Source organism: Mustela putorius, unplaced genomic scaffold (assembly GCF_011764305.1).
Source record: "Mustela putorius furo isolate JIRA1106 unplaced genomic scaffold, ASM1176430v1.1 tig00000228_pilon_pilon_pilon, whole genome shotgun sequence".
NCBI lineage: Eukaryota > Metazoa > Chordata > Mammalia > Carnivora > Mustelidae > Mustela > Mustela putorius.
Genome location: NW_025421322.1, coordinates 16,336,573 through 16,355,717, shown reverse-complemented (window position 1 = coordinate 16,355,717; position 19,145 = coordinate 16,336,573). Strand labels below are relative to the sequence as shown.

The 19,145-nt window shown below is 34.7% G+C and overlaps 1 protein-coding gene across 1 annotated transcript in view; it reads left to right on the top strand.

Annotated features, from left to right (window-relative positions):
* CSMD3 (CUB and Sushi multiple domains 3) overlaps nucleotides 1–19,145 on the top strand; it is a 1,237,422-nt gene that overhangs the window by 166,313 nt on the left and 1,051,964 nt on the right. Inside the window, exon 3 of the mRNA XM_004743466.3 lies at nucleotides 737–849. Within this exon, the coding sequence (XP_004743523.2) occupies nucleotides 737–849 (113 nt within the window). The remainder of the gene's footprint in view (nucleotides 1–736; nucleotides 850–19,145) is intronic.

Here is a 19,145-nt window from a genome sequence, read left to right as displayed (position 1 = left end):
GGGAGTCTGCTTCTCCTCTGCCCCTCCTCCCACCTATGCTTGCGCTCTCTTCTCCCTCAGTTTCTCTCTCTAAAATAAATGTATAAAATCTTTAAAGAAATTCAGTGTAACCCCAAAGCAATCTGCAACTGCTAAATTTTATAGAACTTATTGAAAGTTTGGATCTAATAAAACAAAAATGACATCATTTGTAGACTTTTCAGTTTCAAGATTTCATATTTAGATCACATATCTTCCTTTAATACTAGATATTAATAAATAGTCCCCACTATGTAAATATATTCTAAACTATCAGGAAAAATATTTATTTGACAAAATATCTTCTGAATACTCAGTTGTTAAAGTCAGGAACAAAAGACACCTAAAAACACATACTCTCACAACTTACTTCCCAGAATCTAAATTAATCAGTATCTTCCTAGAGATGATATATGTAATAGATATATGGTCTAAAATAGTTATATGCCTTCATATGTATGCAAATAACTGTATATTTAACTATACCTATAGTAATTGTTTTTGATGAATGATTTTCAATCCACATGTCATAAATTCCTTAATAAACCCTTACACACACACACACCTATCCACAGACATACACACCTACTTATACAAAGCTTGGGGATTTGATAAAAGGACTTTAAATGCTCTTTCAACTCTGTTAGGTAAAATCTCTATAACACTAACAATTAATTCCTATTTATGTTTTTTTTTTTTTTTTTTTTTTTGGTAATAGGTTAACAGGATTCCATCTGCCACCGCCAGTGACAAGTACCAAATCCGTGTTCTCACTACGTTTGACCAGTGATTTCGCAGTTAGCGCTCATGGGTTTAAAGTATATTATGAAGGTAAGTGATAGCAATATAAAAGGACCACTGCTCAGTCTAATACAGTCAAACCAATATTCTCTAGGATGGAAATGGAAGAAGAATCACTAGGAAGGAAGATACAGTTTATCCTATTATTTCAAATTCTGTCCTGAGAGTCACCTTCTTAATAATCCTTAATACATAGTAAAATGCTAGAAATGAGAAGGCTTTAATCTTTCATTGCAGTGTACCTGAAGAGAGGAAAATTTTTGCTTTAAATCTTAGGAGATGAGACCATGACACCCTTATGGGGTTAAACATGAACGAAAGCAAACAAAATCAAAGTGACAGGAAATTAGTTCTGATTCAAGATTCAGGCATCACAGACTCCACCCTATTTTGCCTCTCTGCTAGAAAATAACCTGGTAATCTTTATTCTCTGTAAGTTAGTCAAGAGGAAAGGTCTATTAAGAGACAAGAGTTTGCATCTTCCATTTTAAACCAGGCTTTCCAGACGCACAGATCCATAATCCCTAAAACACAGAAAGGAAAACTAAGAAGCTCTTGAAACTAAAGGTTTTATCTGGAAGGTGGAACAAACTGATTTGGCATCAAAACCTGACCTGAACTGATTGAAGGCCACTAATGACCTTTATTTATCCCACATAATGTTGGATACTCATGTTTCATTATGCAAATATTATTTAATAATTTGGTGTACCACAGGCTCTGGTGTTAAAAACGTACAGAATCTGCATATGTTCTTTTTTTTATTTATAAATTCTGATGCTAAAAATACTCTAATCCTGATGGTTTCAGATGGGAGGTCATGGACTTGGAAATTTCTTCTTTATGTGATTTGACTATAAAGTTGCACCTCCTTTAGGGAAGAGCCCCTCTCTACCTATAGGAATATCATAACACATTTCAACTCACCCCCCCGCCCCCCTCCCCAGCCCGGACCATATTACCAGAATGCATCACACCAGATCTAAAATCATCATAACAGATACACAAATACAGACACAAATACAGTAGCAGGCATGGTTACTTTCTAAAGCACATAATAATTCAAAATATAATATGTTTAAAGAGCACACTGGAAAGCATATATAAAGTAGAATTGCTTTAGTATAAAGGTTAACAGTTTGCATGTGGGGAAAGTTTTAAATCAACCATTTCATCTTAGTGCTTTCTCACTAGAAAGACTATCCTTTAACAAACAATTGAGTAAAAATATTTTCTCTTTTTTATATCCTAAATAATGACACATCATAGCAGTTTTAACACTATTTTCTACCCAATACATTTCTGAACTATCTTTTGTCCAGCAGGGAAGGCTGCATTCTAAGACTTATTTTCCTCCATTGTGCTAGTAAAAATCATTATTTTTCTAAGGTGCTTCCACAATAGTTGAGTATTTTTATCTTGGCAACTTAATTCATAGTTCAAGATACTACAAACACAAAGGTTTAATTTTAAGTGTAATTTTGGCAATATTGAAGGAGTTAGTAATACAATAATTTTTATTAAAGGCTCCTTAATAGAAACCCTGTACTCCGTTCATCAAAGTATAAATATATTTTAGGTTAGCTTATTCTTTCCATAACTACCGAGTACACTGAAAATGTAGTAACTTGGAAGATGAGTTAGAATGTTGCCATGTTTTCTGGCTTGACTATCAAGTTTCATGAAATATACTCAAAAATATTTTCAAAGCTCTCCATTCTTTCAACATGTACATTATATTTCTGTCTTTTCTGTTTCTGTAAAAATGAATTTGTAGATCTTCATGACATTTAAATGTATGTCTGGGAGGTCCTGACTTAAAATATAAGGTATTAAAGTGTCCATATAGTATTGAGGGATCAGTATTCATGCTACAGAACATCAAGCATTGATTTGTGATGGTACCTTCTACCATGCATTAGTTTTCTATTTCTGCTGTAACAAATAAATACACATTTAGCATCTTAAAACAAAAATACATTAACTCACAGTTCTGGAACTGAGAAGTCCTGGTGGTCTCTGCTCGTTCCTCTGTTCAGGGTCTTGCAAGGCTGAAATAAAGATGTCAGCTGGTTATGCTCTCATCAGAAGGCTCTGGGAAGATAATAGCGCCCATAGCTCCTGAAGGACTTTCTCTTCCTTGTATTTGGATCCTATGTCTGAGAGCCAGCAAGAGGTTCACTGCACTCTTCTCACACGTGAAATCTCTCTGACTTCCCCTTCTGAAGCATTCCTCTACTACCTTCTTCCCCCACACATCTCTGACTTTGAGTAGAGAAATTTCTTGGTTTTAAGGGCCTGTGTGATTAAATTGGACCCACCTGGATAATCAAGTCTCATCTCCTTGTGTAAAATTCCTTACACTTAATTACATTTGCAAGGTTCTTTTTGCCATGTCCCAGTACATATTCACTGACTCCAGAGATATTTGGTTGAGGGGGTAGGGGATGGGTTTCATTTGCCCTACCATACCATGGGACACTATATAACATTTTACAGAAGGAATAGCTGCAAGTGTTTATTTATTTAACAATGGCCAATGATTCCGTCAAGACCAGCTGATGTATAGTAGTCCCCTCTTAGCCACAGAACATATGTTACAAGGCCTTCAGCGGATGCCGGAAATCGTGCATAGTAACAAACTATGGATACTATATTTTCTCTTACAGGTATATAACTATGACAAAGTTTTATTTCTAAATTAGGCATAGTGGGGCATTAGGGTGGCACCATCAGTTAAGTGTCTAACTCTTGATTTTAGCTCAAGTAATCATCTCGGTTTGTGAGACTGATCCTGACCTTTGCTGGGCTCTGTGCTCAGGGGGGAATCTGTTGAGGATTCTCCCTCTCCCTCACCCCCTTTCCCTTCTTTCACACTACAAAAAGTAAATAAGTCTTGAAAAAAATTAAGCATAGTAAGACATTAACAACAATAATGAAATAAAAAATTATAAAAATATACTGTAACAAACGTTTTGGGAACATGCTCTCTCTCAAATCATTCTGTACTCACCCTTCCGGTGATGATGTAAGATGATAAAATGCCTACGTGACGAAATGACGGGAGGGGAATGACGAAGGCACTCTGATGTAGAGTTAGGCTACAATTGAACTTCCGCTGATTCGTCAGAAGGAGGATGATCTGCTCTGGGACCACAGTGGACTCAGGGTAACTGAAGTGGAGGAAAGCGAAACTGCCGATTCTGAAAGCAAAACTGCAGATAAGGCGGAACTATGGTATTGTGAAATCCAGAAAACTTAGTTTGAAATTTCAAAGCTCATTCTGCACATGCCTAGATTTTGGATCCAAGTCATCATTTCATAATTACCTCAAATTACAACTCTGGGCCCTACTCCTGCTACAATAAATTTATCTACTAATCTGGACATTTCCTCTAAATTTATACCTGCATTTTTTTTTGATTCTAGTATCTGAATCTCATTAATTTTCATTACATTTTTCTCTATATAATCATTTCCTAGTTATCTTTTGTTTAAAGTATTGTTGACACATACTGTTGTATTAATTCTAGGTGTGCAACATAGTGATCCCCAAAGTCTATAGGTAGTGCTGTGCTCATCACAAGTGTAGCTATCTGTCACCCTACAACTCTAGTACAGTACCACTGACTGTATCCTCTTTGCCGTACCTTTCATCTTCATCCTTTAAAGTGTCCTAAGACCTTGTCCTTGTGTGTTAGAACTTATGAGATCTCTCTTAGTAATATATGTGTTTTTCAATTTGCCAATACTGGAGCACATGCATCAGAATTATCTGGAAAATTTATTAAAATGTGAAATATAAAATTCTTTGCCCCAGTTATATGTTCTGAATCAGACTACAGAATAAACTCCTGGAATATGCATTGCAATTCCAATTGTAAGTCCAATAAAGAATAAATGATTGATAAAGATAAGTCAGTCTCTGATCTTCACAGAACTCAGTTCTTATAAACTTCTACTGCCCTACTTCAGCCCATTTATTTTAAAAATATGGAGGGTGTGTTTAATAAATTTTGAGAAAGAGCTCTTAATTATTTACTGAAAACCTGTCATTTAAATTCCTTGAAGTCAAAGCTGTGAGTTGTTAAATTTCTGTGGAAAATTTTCCCATTAATATCTAGCTGCATCTATCTTTATCTTTTCTCATTACTGTCTACCATACACCTCAATATCTTGTTACTATTTCCCAAGGTTTGTTTTTATATAGAATTTTGGTTTTTTTATGTTAATAAAAATAAGTGGCTAAAATACTGTTCTATGAAACAGAAAATTCAAGAAGCAATAATGTATACTAGGTTGAATAGTCATATAACCATTTTTCAAAATTCAGTCAAGATAAACCTGGTAAAAAAAAAAAAGATAAACCTGGTAAGATCTGTGTTCTATGGAACACATAGTGAGAAATACTGTTACGTCTTTTCTAAATCTGCCAAACAGAATTCAAAAATATTCAGATCTGCACCTTTGAAACAAATAATATATTATATGTAATAAAAATTAAAATAAAATAATATATTCCAGTTTTTGCTAATAAATTCCAGACTTCTTTTACATTTTAATTCAAAGTTGCATAATCAATTTTATAGGTAAAAAAGCATATGCTTATATACCATAGAGTATCTTGCCATTTTGGAATTATTTATTGTGAAAACAAAGTAATATAATGAATGCATATAGTGGATCATTTACATACTAAATATTATTATAAGTATTATAGTAAGAGGTTACTCTAATGTCTGTAAGAATCTCAATGAACTATATCAGCACCTATCAGTGAACTAATTCAATTATCAGAAACAAACTAAAAATTAGAGTGTAGTCTTAAAAACTCACTTCAAACACGAGGTTGTTATTGCGCCTTAATGATTGTTGATGTGTATTATAGGGTTGAAAGTTTCACCTTTAGAAAACATGCTGTTAAGTCGTTTTCATATTATAATTCAGAAATCTGGCTAGTAAGACTACTATCACTAGGTAAAATTCACTGAGTGATCTCTTTGTGACAATCACATCGCTAAACATTTTACATGGATTTTTTTCCACCCTAGAAAATTATATGAAAAAATGTAATAAGCAAGAACTTAACAAAAAATGACATTAACATAAAAATATGTATAAATTCCCTACAAATGTAAACTGCATACATTTCGGAGACCTATTTTATATCTAACTATAAACTATAATTTCATTTACAATTAAATGGATAAGTTCATATAGAATTTAGTACAGAAGAGTATTATAAAAACAAAAATCACTGATAATATTGTATATTAAAACATGAAACATAAAGGCTGAAATGTATTCTTACATATAATATGGGTGATGTATATATTCTTTGTTCTTTTAAAACACTTGACATACAAATGAGTATTTACATTTCTTACTATTTGATTTAACTGTCACACATGTTTATTAAGTTTATCCTTGAGAACATCAAATGACTTTAGTGACTTTTCATTTTAGGGGTTATTTCCAATTCCTAAACTTTAAAAATTTAAAAGCTGCAGTACCATGAAATTTAATGAAGAGCTTACAATTTAAGATCAAGTTAATTATGCTTCTGGCAAGACAGTTGAATTGTAGCAAGAGAAATTTATGTAGTAAAATTAAAATTAAATATATTAGCAATAAAGGTAAGTTAAGTTAATAAAAGAAGTTAATGGATCATTACCTTAAATACTTTGAAGAATAAATGAAAGATATTGCTTTTAAAACAACAGATGTCATATATGTAAAGACAATTTTCCTCTTACTCAAATTCAAATCTTTTACCTTTCAGGTTTCATAGAGTCACCCTACTTAGACATAGAAACATCCTAATCCTACAGTGACCTAGCTAAGTCACAATTATCTTTTTCCCCTTTTAAACAGTAGGAAGTGTTCAAAATCCCAATCCAGAGAATGACACAAATAAGCCTTTTACTTAAGTATCATCTTAAGAGAGTAAAAAGACATAGTATTACAATAAATATGTAAGTGGGTATAAACAAAAAGTGGGTTTATTAATTTTTGAGTTTTTGTACATCTATTATCCAGGAAGATACAGATCATTTTCACTACACTCACAACAAAGCTTCAACAGTACTATCAGTTCACAAAGGCTTTCAGACATTTAAACTTTTCTTATTTCTGCACAGTGTAGCATACACAAACTCCACAGTTAGTGCCCCAGCGTTGTTTCTCTCCTATAACCTTAATTTATGAAATAGGCACATGAACATGTATTAAATTTTTATATGTACTATATTATTTAAATGATTCTGCCATAAATCTCTGTCTCTTCTTCCCCGAACACTCTGTACATACGTATTTGGCTCACTCATTTCTTATTCTTCCAGATTTTGCACATGCCTTAATCATTTACAGAAAGTTATTTACAGAATTCAGAATTGAGACCAAAATGCTCGATGATCTTTTTCTATGTGCTTAGATGTGTACATACCTTGTGATAATACTGTATCTGACCATTTTGTACGTTTTTGCTCACATAGGCTATGAGTAGATAAAGGGTATGGTACTATTTTGCGTGTTTTGCAAACATGCCTCCTGGAACACGGAAAACACTTCATAGAAGCTTGTTAAACTCAACTGATGTATAGATATCTAATAATTTTATTAGTAATGAGGAAAGATTTAATACATGTCCCACTTCCTAAGAATTAAAATGCCAGTTAATGCCTTAAAAGGCAGATGTAATCTATGTTTAACCACTTAGAATTTGTGGCATTCACTGATCTGCACCTTAAATAAATAAGGTTTAGTGAAATTTGGAGCTTTTTATTTGAGCAAAGCCATAAATGATACGTAAAATTACTTTCCTTTTATGCATATGTTCTTTGCTTTAAAATCTTTACTTAGGTGAAGTAAATAGTTTATGAAAAACATTTTTAAAAATACAAAGTCACTCATATAGCATAACAAGAAAATCAAGATGAAGATGAAAAATTGCTAAAGCTAGTGATATATGACCTATTTAATCTTTGTGATTCATGTGGAAAAGATAAGGTTAATGTCGCAGATTGTATTTTATTCCCCAGAAATAGAATTATTAAACTTAGTATGTAATCTCATTTCACATTGAATTTCCTTCTTTTATATATGTTACTAAATGTATTGTTCTGTCAACTGCTATAATTTATCATTTTGATATGTGCATTAGAATGAAGTCTGAGACAGTGATAATTTAACATTCCAGTTGTAAGTCAGATTTTTTTTGTGTGTTTCATACATTCAAAGATCACACATTGTGATAATTTGTTGTAATTAATAGCTTATTGTAAGCTTGGTTAAGAAATTTTTTGCAGGGGCACCTGGGTGGCTCAGTGGGTTAAAGCCTCTGCCTTTGGCTCAGGTCATGATTCCAGGGTCCTGGGATGGAGCCCTGCATCGGGCTCTCTGCCTAGCAGGGAGCCTGCTTCCCTTCCTCTCTCTCTGCCTACTTGTGATCCCTGTCTGTCAAATAAATAAACAAAATCTTAAAAAAAAAAGAAATTTCTTACAAACTTATCTTGATTTCCTCCTACTAACATGTAGTAAGTTAGAAAAATAGAATTTAATATTTATTTTTGACTCTAAGAATGATGACATGCCACAAAAAATTAAACCTGAGATGTTTTTCCATATAAAAATAGTTATGCCCCTTAACAGTTATCATTTTTAAAATATCATAAAAATAAACATAGATAAAGTAAAATACAAATATTTTAACAGGAATAATAAATAACATCAAACATTTTTATTCAATGAATATGCATACTATATAAGATAAAATTGTATTTCTGTATAGGGAAATAATTATTATAAAATCCCATTTTATTTATTTATTTTAAAAATTTTATTTATTTATTTGACAAACAGAGATCACAAGGAGGCAGAGAGGCAGGCAGAGAAAGAGGAGGAGGCAGGTTCCCTGCTGAGCAGAGAGCCTGACACAGGGCTCAATTCCAGGACCCTGGGATCATGACCCGAGCTGAAGGCAGAGGCTTTAACCCACTGAGCCATGCAGGCAACCCTAAAATCCCATTTTTAGTACTTACTACATAACTCTCAGTTTAAAGATGGATTTTCGGTCATTTTTTGCATACCTCATAAGAAAACATAGTTTACAAAATGCATTTAATATTCCAATAAAATTATAATTTTTCTATCTATACAGTATACTATCTTGTCTAAAATATTCTTTAAATTTTGTATACATTTTAATCATATTTTTAAATAGTAATCTTCTAACATCAATGAATGTGGAAAGCCATTATCAAAACCTTAATTAATGAAATTCCCTAGTGAGAAAGAAAGACACAAAAAGACACAAAAAATTTTTCATTTGGCCATAGGTGAAGTAAAGTTTTAACAGGAAGTAAATGGGATAATAATAATTAAAAAAAAAAGGAATGCAGGAAGCTAATCTGAAGCAATATTAATTAATAATTTTCTCTGAACAACATATTGATTTTCCTCATATGATGAAATGTGAATTGACTACAAGGCATGGGCTGGGGGGTTTAAGTATTATTCAGGGAATTAATTGGTTCATTAGTTATTGTACTTTTTATCTAATTATTACATTAATGATAATATTTCCAATTTATAGTTAATATTTGCATCTGCTAAATAGTTTTCCTCATATTCATTTGCATTTATTGTAATTTAATTGTCTGTCATGTTTGAGGGAACTTATCAATACTTTTGTTTCTTTCACCTTGCTTCCAATTGAAGACTATATTTCTTATTTTACAAGCAGATCTGCGACAGTGTGCTCTTTTTTTTTTTAAATTTTATTAACATACAATGCGTTATTTGCTACAGGGGTACAGGTCTTTGAATCATCAGTCTTACACAATTCACAGCACTTACCATAGCACATACCCTCCCCAATGTCCATAACCCAGTCACCCCATCTCTCCCACCCGCCTCCCCTCCAGCAACCTTCATTTGTTTTTCCTGAGATTAAAAATCTCTTATGATTTGTCTCCCTCCCCATTCCCATCTTGTTTCATTTTTTCCATCCGTTCCCCCCACGCCCTGCCTCCATGCCTCTCAAATTCCTCATATCAAAGAGATCATATGATAATTGTCTTTCTCTGAATGACTTATTTCTCTTAGCATAATACCCTCTCGTTCCATCCACATTGTCTCAAATGACAAGATTTTTTGATAGCTGCATTGTATTTCATTATATGCATAGCTGCATAGTGTGTGTATGTGTATATATATACACATTTTATATATATCTATAATCTTCTTTATCCATTCATCTGCTGATGGGCATCTAGGTTCTTTCCATAGTTTGACTATTGTGGACATTGCTGCTATAAACATTCGGGTGCACGTGCCCCTTTGAATCACTACATTTGTATCTTTAGGGTAAATACTCAGTAGTGTGATTGCTGGGTCATAGAGTAGCTCTATTTTCAACGTTTTGAGGAAAGTTTGTTTGTTTTGGAGGCAGCACAACTGCCTGCTGCAGTAATTCTCAAATGTCTTTGCCGGAGGCGTAATTGCACCGTCCTTGCCAGGAACCAGGCTAAGTAAACTGCTCCGTTTGTTCTCGGTAGCTTTTGTTCCCTGAATGCTTTCCCTACAATTTTGAAGGAGGAGCATGAAGATGGCGGCCTCCAGATCGCCTACCCAGAGGAGCCAAGAGCTCAGGGTCCCACTCCTCAGTGCAGCCTCAGAGAAAAACAATCACTCCGGTCTCCCTGGTCTCCGACCCCACTCCCAACTCACCCGGCCTGTGATGGAGCGTTTCTATTTCTGTGCATGGCTTGGTTGGGAGTCTCCAAACCCAGCAGATTTCTGCCACATGCTCCTGCGCCACTCCTCTCAGAGGTGAAAGGGGGTGGTCTCCCCAGATCTGCCTTTTATAGGATTCCTGCTTGAAGAGCAGTGGTATGACTATGCCTTGCATCAGGGCTTAAGGTAACTCCAAACTGAGAGCCCATTCCTCGACTCCATTTCTGCAGCTGCTTTGCCCGCTTTGATCCCTGGGAGCTCGGCTACACTCAGACACCCCCAGTCTTTGTGTGACCCTGCAGGTCCTGAGGCCGCACTGTCCCAGGAGTGTTCCACCCCCAGCTTAGCCTCTGGAATGATGTCCCTGAGTGGAGCCGACTTCTGAAAGTTCTGATTTTGTGCTCCACTGAGCTGCCGCTTGCTGGGAGCCAGCCCCTCCCCCCGCCGTCTATCTTCCCGTTGCCTCAGAATCATTTCTCAGCCCCTCCTACCTTCCAGAAAGTGGTCACTTTTCTGTTCCTAGAACTGCTGCTCTTCTTCTCTTCTCTCTCCTGTTGAGTTTGTAGGTGTTCAGAATGGTTACATAACCAAGGATATTTTGCTCTCCTACTCCTCCGCCATCTTGCTTCTACTCTCCTGTGTGCTCTTCTGTTCTTAATTGTCAACACTAGTCATCACTGGCTATACTTCGTGCAGTATTTCATTGTGCCTATAGACGTGTTAAAGCACTTCTTTCTTATAGGGATATTTAAAGGAATTTTGTCCATAAAATGATAATTCTTACATATATTCAAATATATTTTATATTTATATTGTGAAATGAATATTGCCACCACTTAACAGACGAGTACATCACAAATTGTAATTTCAGCATTCTATAGGTCAGAAGTATGGCTCGGTTTTTAGCTCCGCTATCACAAGGCTACAGTCAATACCTTGACTGTAGCCTTCCTATAGGAAGCAGGAAGAATACTTCCTATTCTAAGCTTACTGGTTGCTGGTAGAATTTTTGTTGTTGTTGTCATTTTTGTTTGTTTGTTTTAAAGATTTTATTTATTTATTTAGCAGAGTGAGAGAGAGAGAGATCACAAGAAGATAGAGAGGCAGGCAGGGAGAGAGGGGGAAGCAGGCTCCCCACTGAGCAGAGACCCTGATGTGGGGCTTGATCCTAGGACTCTGGGATCATGACCTGAGCTGAAGACAGAGGCTTAACCCACTGAGCCACCCACTTGACCCAACTGGTAGACATTATTTCCTTATGGTAATTTGATTGAGATCCATGTTTTCTTACCAGGTATTGACCAGGGACTTTTCTCGCACCTGTAGTTCCCTACCATTCCTCCCACAAAAGGCAGTTCACAACCTTTCTTCCAACTTAGCACATATCTGTCTCACTTTACCTCCCTCTCCAGCTGACTAGTAAAGAGTCTTATGTAACATAACATAATCACAAGAGTGACTGTCCTACCACCAATCTCATATAACGTATCCTGATGAAGAGGGCAACTTTCTCATCATATCCATAGGTTCTACCTGCATTCATGGTGAGAAGGTGAATCTTGGAGCCCATCTTAAAATTCTGCCTAGTGTATCATGATTAGTGACTCATTTAAGTGACAGCTAAATATAGGATAGGAAATACAAGGAGAGAAAAAAGCAAAGTTTGAAGATGCATTTTATAATTAATTAATCTAAGTGGATCCATTTTTTTCCTAAAAAAGATAAAACTAATGTATTCTTTACTTTTTTTCTCTTTACACTGGTATATTGATTATTTTTAGTTTATTAAATAGTACATCTATTACATATTACTAGTACATATATTTACATAAGTCAATTATTACTAGATCTATTACTAGTATGTATATTTACATAGGTCAGATACAGTTTAAATATAATGTTATGATGTTTCAGATTTTTACTTTCCAGTGGAACACATTTTAATATGAATATATTTTTTGACATGACTATATTTTTTTTAACATAACATCTTTCTTAGTGAGAAATATAGGGTAATAGATAACCTTTTAAAGTGCTGAACATGGTTTTACAAGACCTAATATTTAATGCTGATTTTATCACTCAGCTGCTGTGAGGCTCATTTCTTCATAATGTGAAATTAATATAATACTAATCCAACAAGGTGTTTTGAAGATCCAGAGAGTTAATGATGTAGTATTTGTGAAACAGTGCCTAATATGTAAACATTCAATAAATGCTAGCTATTTCAATATTATGCATTTAATATATAATATGCAGTATTATGTGGTGACATAATATTGGTTTATTAAATAGTGAATCCATAATATTAATATATAGTCAACCTTTTGGATTTGTTATATATGTATATATCTGTTTATATTATAATGTTTGCTCATGACATATAAATTCTTTGAATTTCCATCTTCTCAAAAGGAATACTGTATCTGGATATTTGTTTTGTCTTTCTTAGAAAGTTGTTCAACTTATAAAATGGAAGTGACAGTTTATCCAAGTGTTATCTGAGCTCAGTAAGCTATGCGGTAGTACTCTAATCTATTTCCTTAGAATCAAAGTGGTAATGGGGCAATAATCCATTTTCAATTTGAACCAAAGGAAGAGAGGACACTTTTTACATATGCACACACAAGCAGAGTGCTCTTCCAGTGCCAAAGATCAAAACACTGACAGAGGTTAAGAGAAGTAATCAGCTCATGAGTTGCGGCTCTGAGCTAAGAGGTCAGTGCTAGAGACAGAACTGGAGCACAGGGAGGCAGTCATTCCCATTAACTTGAAGAGAGAGCATAATGGAAGAATGACAATCCTGTGCAAAAACTAATTAAATAATACTCATTTTAGTAATACACTCCTTTAAACAAGTTCTTAAACAAAATTTCAAAAGAACTTTGTGGATAATTATGAGGACCCTGGAGCAATGAAAAACATCTTTGTATAGATATAGTGGCTAGAAAAGATGATGCTTAGAACTGAAGGTAGCAATATGTGGCAAACTGTAACACACTGTTGTTCTGGTCATTTTGATAAATATAATTTGAGTGACAAAAGAGTAGCAGAAACTACTGACCTCTTTGTAAAAACTTCATAGTTCAATATCTACATATTGTCAAGAACTGCTAAGGTTCTGAGATTTTGCCAGACCCAAAGTTAAAATATTAGCCTGGCACAGCTTCATGGATGCTAGCAGATGATGCAAAATGACTGATTCAGGGACAAGGAATTTGTAACATAGAGCCATACAAATACCCAGAGTATCAACAATTCTTTGGGTTCCCAAAGCCTCAGTTACCAAGGACAATGAGAAGAGGGCTGGACGGTGCCAACATACACGGTGGGGTGAGCTATAGGAGATGAACTCTGCCGTTAGGAAACTGGGATCTTTTACAGTAGATGGTAAATAAATAGGCCCTTTGCTCTGGAGGGAGATATTTTCATATTACTGCTGAATAATCAGTAAACCTGCTCACAAGATATGAAAAGCTTGAGAAGTGTGAGGAAAATTGTTTCTCCGGCCATGTGTATAGTGTTCAACCACTGCAATATCTGGATTCTGTAAACCTTAAATGAATTTCAATCACCTTTTAAAATGATAAATAAAAGATACTTTTAAGGATCATTTTCTAGGGCACCTGGATGCCTCAGTCAGTTGAGTGTCTGCCTTTGGCTCAGGTCATGATCCCAGAGTCCTGGGATGGGGCCCCATTTCAGGCTCTGTGCTCAGTGGGGAGTCTGCTTCTCCCTCTCCTCCTGACCTTCTTCCTGCTTTTGTTCTCTTTCTCAAATAAAGTCTTTAAAAAAAATCATTTTATAAAGATCCTTCAGAAGGTAGATTCTATCTAAAATAAAAGATTTGGGGCGCCTGGGTGGTTCAGTCTTTAAGCCTGTCTTCGGCTCAGGGCATGATCCCAGGGTCCTGGGATCAAGCTCCGTGTTGGGCTCCCTGCTCAGAGGGGAAGCCTGCTTCTCCCTCTCCTTTTGCTCGTGTTCCCTCTCTTGCTGTGTCTCTCTCTGTCAAATAAATAAATAAAATCTTAGAAAGATAAAAATAAAAACTTCAAGATTTGTATTCTTCATATTTAGTATAATTTTAAAAAGCATTTACTAAGCATTAAATTAATATTCTATGTATACTTTTGGATAATTTTGTAAATAGCATCTGAACATAATAAGTGCTATTTATTTCCTTCCTTCCCATCTTTTGTATTTAGGGATGTTTGTGGGACTATCTCTCCGTAGTGTGATACACCTATTCCATCATAATTTCATTAGAGTTTCTGCATCCACATTTATTTATATGATCAGTCTCTCCTTTGTCTTTTTGTACTTTTGTTTGCTTGTTTTATATCAGAGTAGTAGGAGTTTATATGATGAATTGAGTTGATTTCTTAACACAGGTACCACAACATAAATTTCAAGTGACTGTGAGTAATTAAATTTTAAAAATGAAAATGTAAGGTCCATGAAGAATTGCAGCAGAATATTGTCAGCTCATGAGACAGGAAAGCTTTCTAACTACAAAAGCCAAAAGGAAAATATGTCAGTAAGGAAAAAATTGATAGATTACACTAAATGAAATGTGAAAGCTCCTGAATATGATAATAAATTTTAAAAGTCATCCTTATATTAAAAGACAAAAATGTAAATTTAACATTCACAACCTATGGGACAAATATATATACATATATATTTTAATATACAGTATATATAAAAAACACTTGTCTCTGACATAAAATTTATAAAAGCTATGAATTAAAAATTTGCTAAAAATTTTAAAATGTTGACAGCATGTAAAAAAGACTAATTTAACATAAATTTATCATTAATACTAATCTTATGCTTAGAAATAATTTTAGCTTGTGGTTAGAGAAACATAGCAAAAGGATTTTCTTCTTTTTTTTTTTTTTTAAAGATTTTATTTATTTACTTGACAGACAGAGATCACAAGTAGGCAGAGAGGCAGGCAGAGAGAGAGGGGAAGCAGCAGGCTCCCTGCAGAGCAGAGAGTCTGATGTGGGGCTCGATCCCAGGACCCTGGGATCATGACCTGAGCTGAAGGCAGAGGCTTCAACCCACTGAGCCACCCAGGTGCCCCACAAAAGGATTTTCTTGAGTTTAGTAGCCATGAAGAAGAAATAGGAAGGAAGGTCAAGGCAATTAAAAATGATATACACTCAGATGAGAAATTTATCAAATGAAATCTTTCAGATATGAGTTTTTCAATGTAAGAAGAGAGAATCTATCTATATGAATTTCTTTCCATTATGGGAAAGATTTGACATATGAAATCATAGATAGTATATTTTTATTTATATTTTTATTTATATTAGGTAGTACACAGCCTTTTTATAATGTAAATAAGAGTTCCCATTTCATCAAATTTTAGAAATTTGTTTCTTCATTTTTCTGTAATTTTAAGGCAGATTTATCTGTGTGTAGTTTTGAAGGCTCCACATTATTATTTCTTTACTTCTTCATGTATGCTTACTTATTTGTTTGTTTCAAGGTTTTGTTTAAATTCTAATTAACAGATAGTGTAATATTAGTTTCAGGAGTAGAATTTAGTGATTCATCACTTACATATAACACCCAGTGCTCATCAAAAGGGCCCTCCTTAATACCCATCACCCATGTAGACCATCCCCCTGCTGCTTCCTCTTCAGCAACCCTCAGTATATTCTCTATAGTTGAGTCTGTTTTTTTCTTAAATTCCACATAACTGGTGTTTGTCTTTCTTTGACTTAGTTGGCTTAACATAATATATGCTAGCTCCATCCATGTCTTTGCAAAAGACAAGATTTCATTTTTTTTTTTGATGGGTGAGTAATATTCTGTTATATATATATATATATATATATATATATATATATATATATGGGGCCAGGAATGGTCATAAATCCCTGTACCAAGAGATGAAAGATTAATGCAGACTTTTCTGGGAAAGAGAGAAGGTAAGGGGGTCAACATTCAGAGACAAAGACCCTTAGTGGTTCTTTGCTCCTGCTTTTATTGGTCCTTAAGGATAGTCACAAATTGTTATCACTGTTTCTCAAGCACATGGTATGTGACAAAATGTCTTCCTGGAACTGGGAGAATCTGTTTATAGGGAAGATACAATATGCTAATATGCATGTTCTACAATTCCCTATAGCCTAAGGGAAAATACATACATCTTAGATCACAGAGCAGATGTCTGGGCTGAGAAAGCTCCCTGGGGGGCAATTCCCTGCAGCATTCCTATGGCAGAGTCATAATGCAGACCTTAGCATTCCAAAGGCCTACGCCCTTCTCTGAAAGCTTCCTTGCACTCAGCCTCTGTGTTACATTTTAGCAAGCCAAGTATTATGGCTAATTTCATGTTCTACATTAACCCCAATGTATATACACTGCTTCTTTCTCTTTATCAGTTCATGGACATTTGGGTACTTTCCATAAGTTGGTTATTGTTGATAATGCTGTTATAAACATTGGGTGTCCCTTTGAATCAGTATTTTTTTATCCTTTGGGTAAATAACTTATTAGCGCAATTGTTGATCTAAAGGTAGTTCTATTTTTAACTTTTTGAGGAACCTCCCTACTGTTTTCCAGAGTGGTTGCACCAATTTGTATTCCCACCAACAGTATAAATGGGTTCCCCTTTCTCTGAATCCTCTCCAACACCTGTTGTTTCCTGTGTTGTTTATCTTGATGAAGTCCTACTAGTTCACTTTTGCTTTTGTTTCCCTTGCCTTAGGAAACATGTATAGTAAGAAGTTTCTACGGCCTATGTCAAAGAAGTTGCTTCCTGTGTTCCCTAGGATTTTGATGGTTTCCTGTCTGACATTTAGGTGTTTCATCCATTTTGAATATGTTTTTGTGCATGGTGTAAGAAAGTGGTCCAGTTTCATTCTACTGCATGTTGCTGTCCAATTCTCCAGGCACTATTTGTTGAAGACACCATTTTTTTCCCCCACTGGATACTCTTTCCTGTTTTATTGAAGATGCATTGACCATATGGTTGTGAGTTAATTTCTGGGTTTTCTATTGTGTGTTATTGATCTCTGTTGTTATATCCCTACCATACTGTCCTTATGACTAAAGCTTTATAATGTAGCTTGAAGTCCAGAATTGTGATGACTTCCAGTTTGCTTTTTCTTTTTCAAGATTGCCTTGGCTATTGGGGGTCTTGTATGGTTACATACAAGTCTTAGGATTGTATGTTCTAGCACTAAAAAATGCAGGTGGTATTTTGAAAGGGATTGCATTAACTGTGTAGAGTGCTTTGGGTACTATGGACATTTTAACAATATTTATTCTTCCAATACATGAGTATGGGATGTTTTTCTATTTCTTCATGTCATCTTCAATTTCTTTTATGAGTTTTCTCATGAAATTTCTTTCATATAGTTTTCGGAGTATAAATCTTTCTCCTCTTTGGTTAGGTTTATTCCTAGGTATCTGATGGTTTTAAGTGCAGTTGTATATAAGATTGATTCCTTGATTTCTCTTTCTGCTGCTTCACTATTGATATACAGGCATGTAACAGATTTTTCTAAGTTGACTTTTTATCTTGTGGCATTACTGAATTCATGTATCAGTTCTAGCATTTTGGGTTTTCTACATAGAGTGTTATGTCATCTGTGAAAAGTTAAAGTTTGACTTCTTCCTTACCAATTTGAATGCCTTTTCTTTTTGTTGTATGATTATTGAGGCTAGGATCTCTAGTACTACGTTAAACAACAATGTGAGGATGGACATCCCTATCTTGTTCTTGATCATAGAAGAAAAGCTCTCAGTTTTCTCCTGCTGAGGATTATATTGGCTGTGGGTCTTTTGTATATGGCCTTTATGATGTTGAGCTATATTCCCTCTATCCTTACTTTGTTGAGGGCTTTTATCAAGAATGGATGCTGTACTTTGTCAGTGCATTTTGCAATCCATCTTTTTCTGCATCTATAGAGAGGATCATATGGTTCTTATTCTTTCTTTCATTAGTTCAGTGTATCACATTGGTTGATTTGTGAATATTGAACCACCTTTGCAGCCCAGGAATAAATCCCACTTGATTATGGTACTGCTGCATTCATTTTGCTAGTATTTTGTCAAGAATTTTTGTATACATTATTAATTTAATTTAAGAAGTAGTCTGGAAGACTATTAGATTGCATTTGAATTTTTTTAAAATTATTTAATTATGACCATGTATTATTTCACTGTGCTCTCTAGAGTCAAACTGATATAATTTTATTTAAAATAGAATATATGCTAACAACATCAGTAACTCAAACTTTTTATTTTTTTAGTATATCATGTATGTCATTTTACCAGAAATAGATTACAAAAATACTGAAGTACATTTATCACATAAACTAAATTTTTTCATAGAGATCTACTTCAAATTTGTATTATATTTGTATTATTTTTGTTTGTTCAAAGATTTATGTATTCATTTGAGAGAGAGCAAGCTAGTCTAAGAAGGAGAGGGATAGAGAGAAAGGGAGAGGAAGAGAATCTCCAGGAGACACCCACCCCCCTGCCCTTCCTGCTGAGCACTAAGCTGAAGGCACAGCTCAACCCAAGAACCCTGAGATCATGACCTGAGCTGAAACCAGGACTCC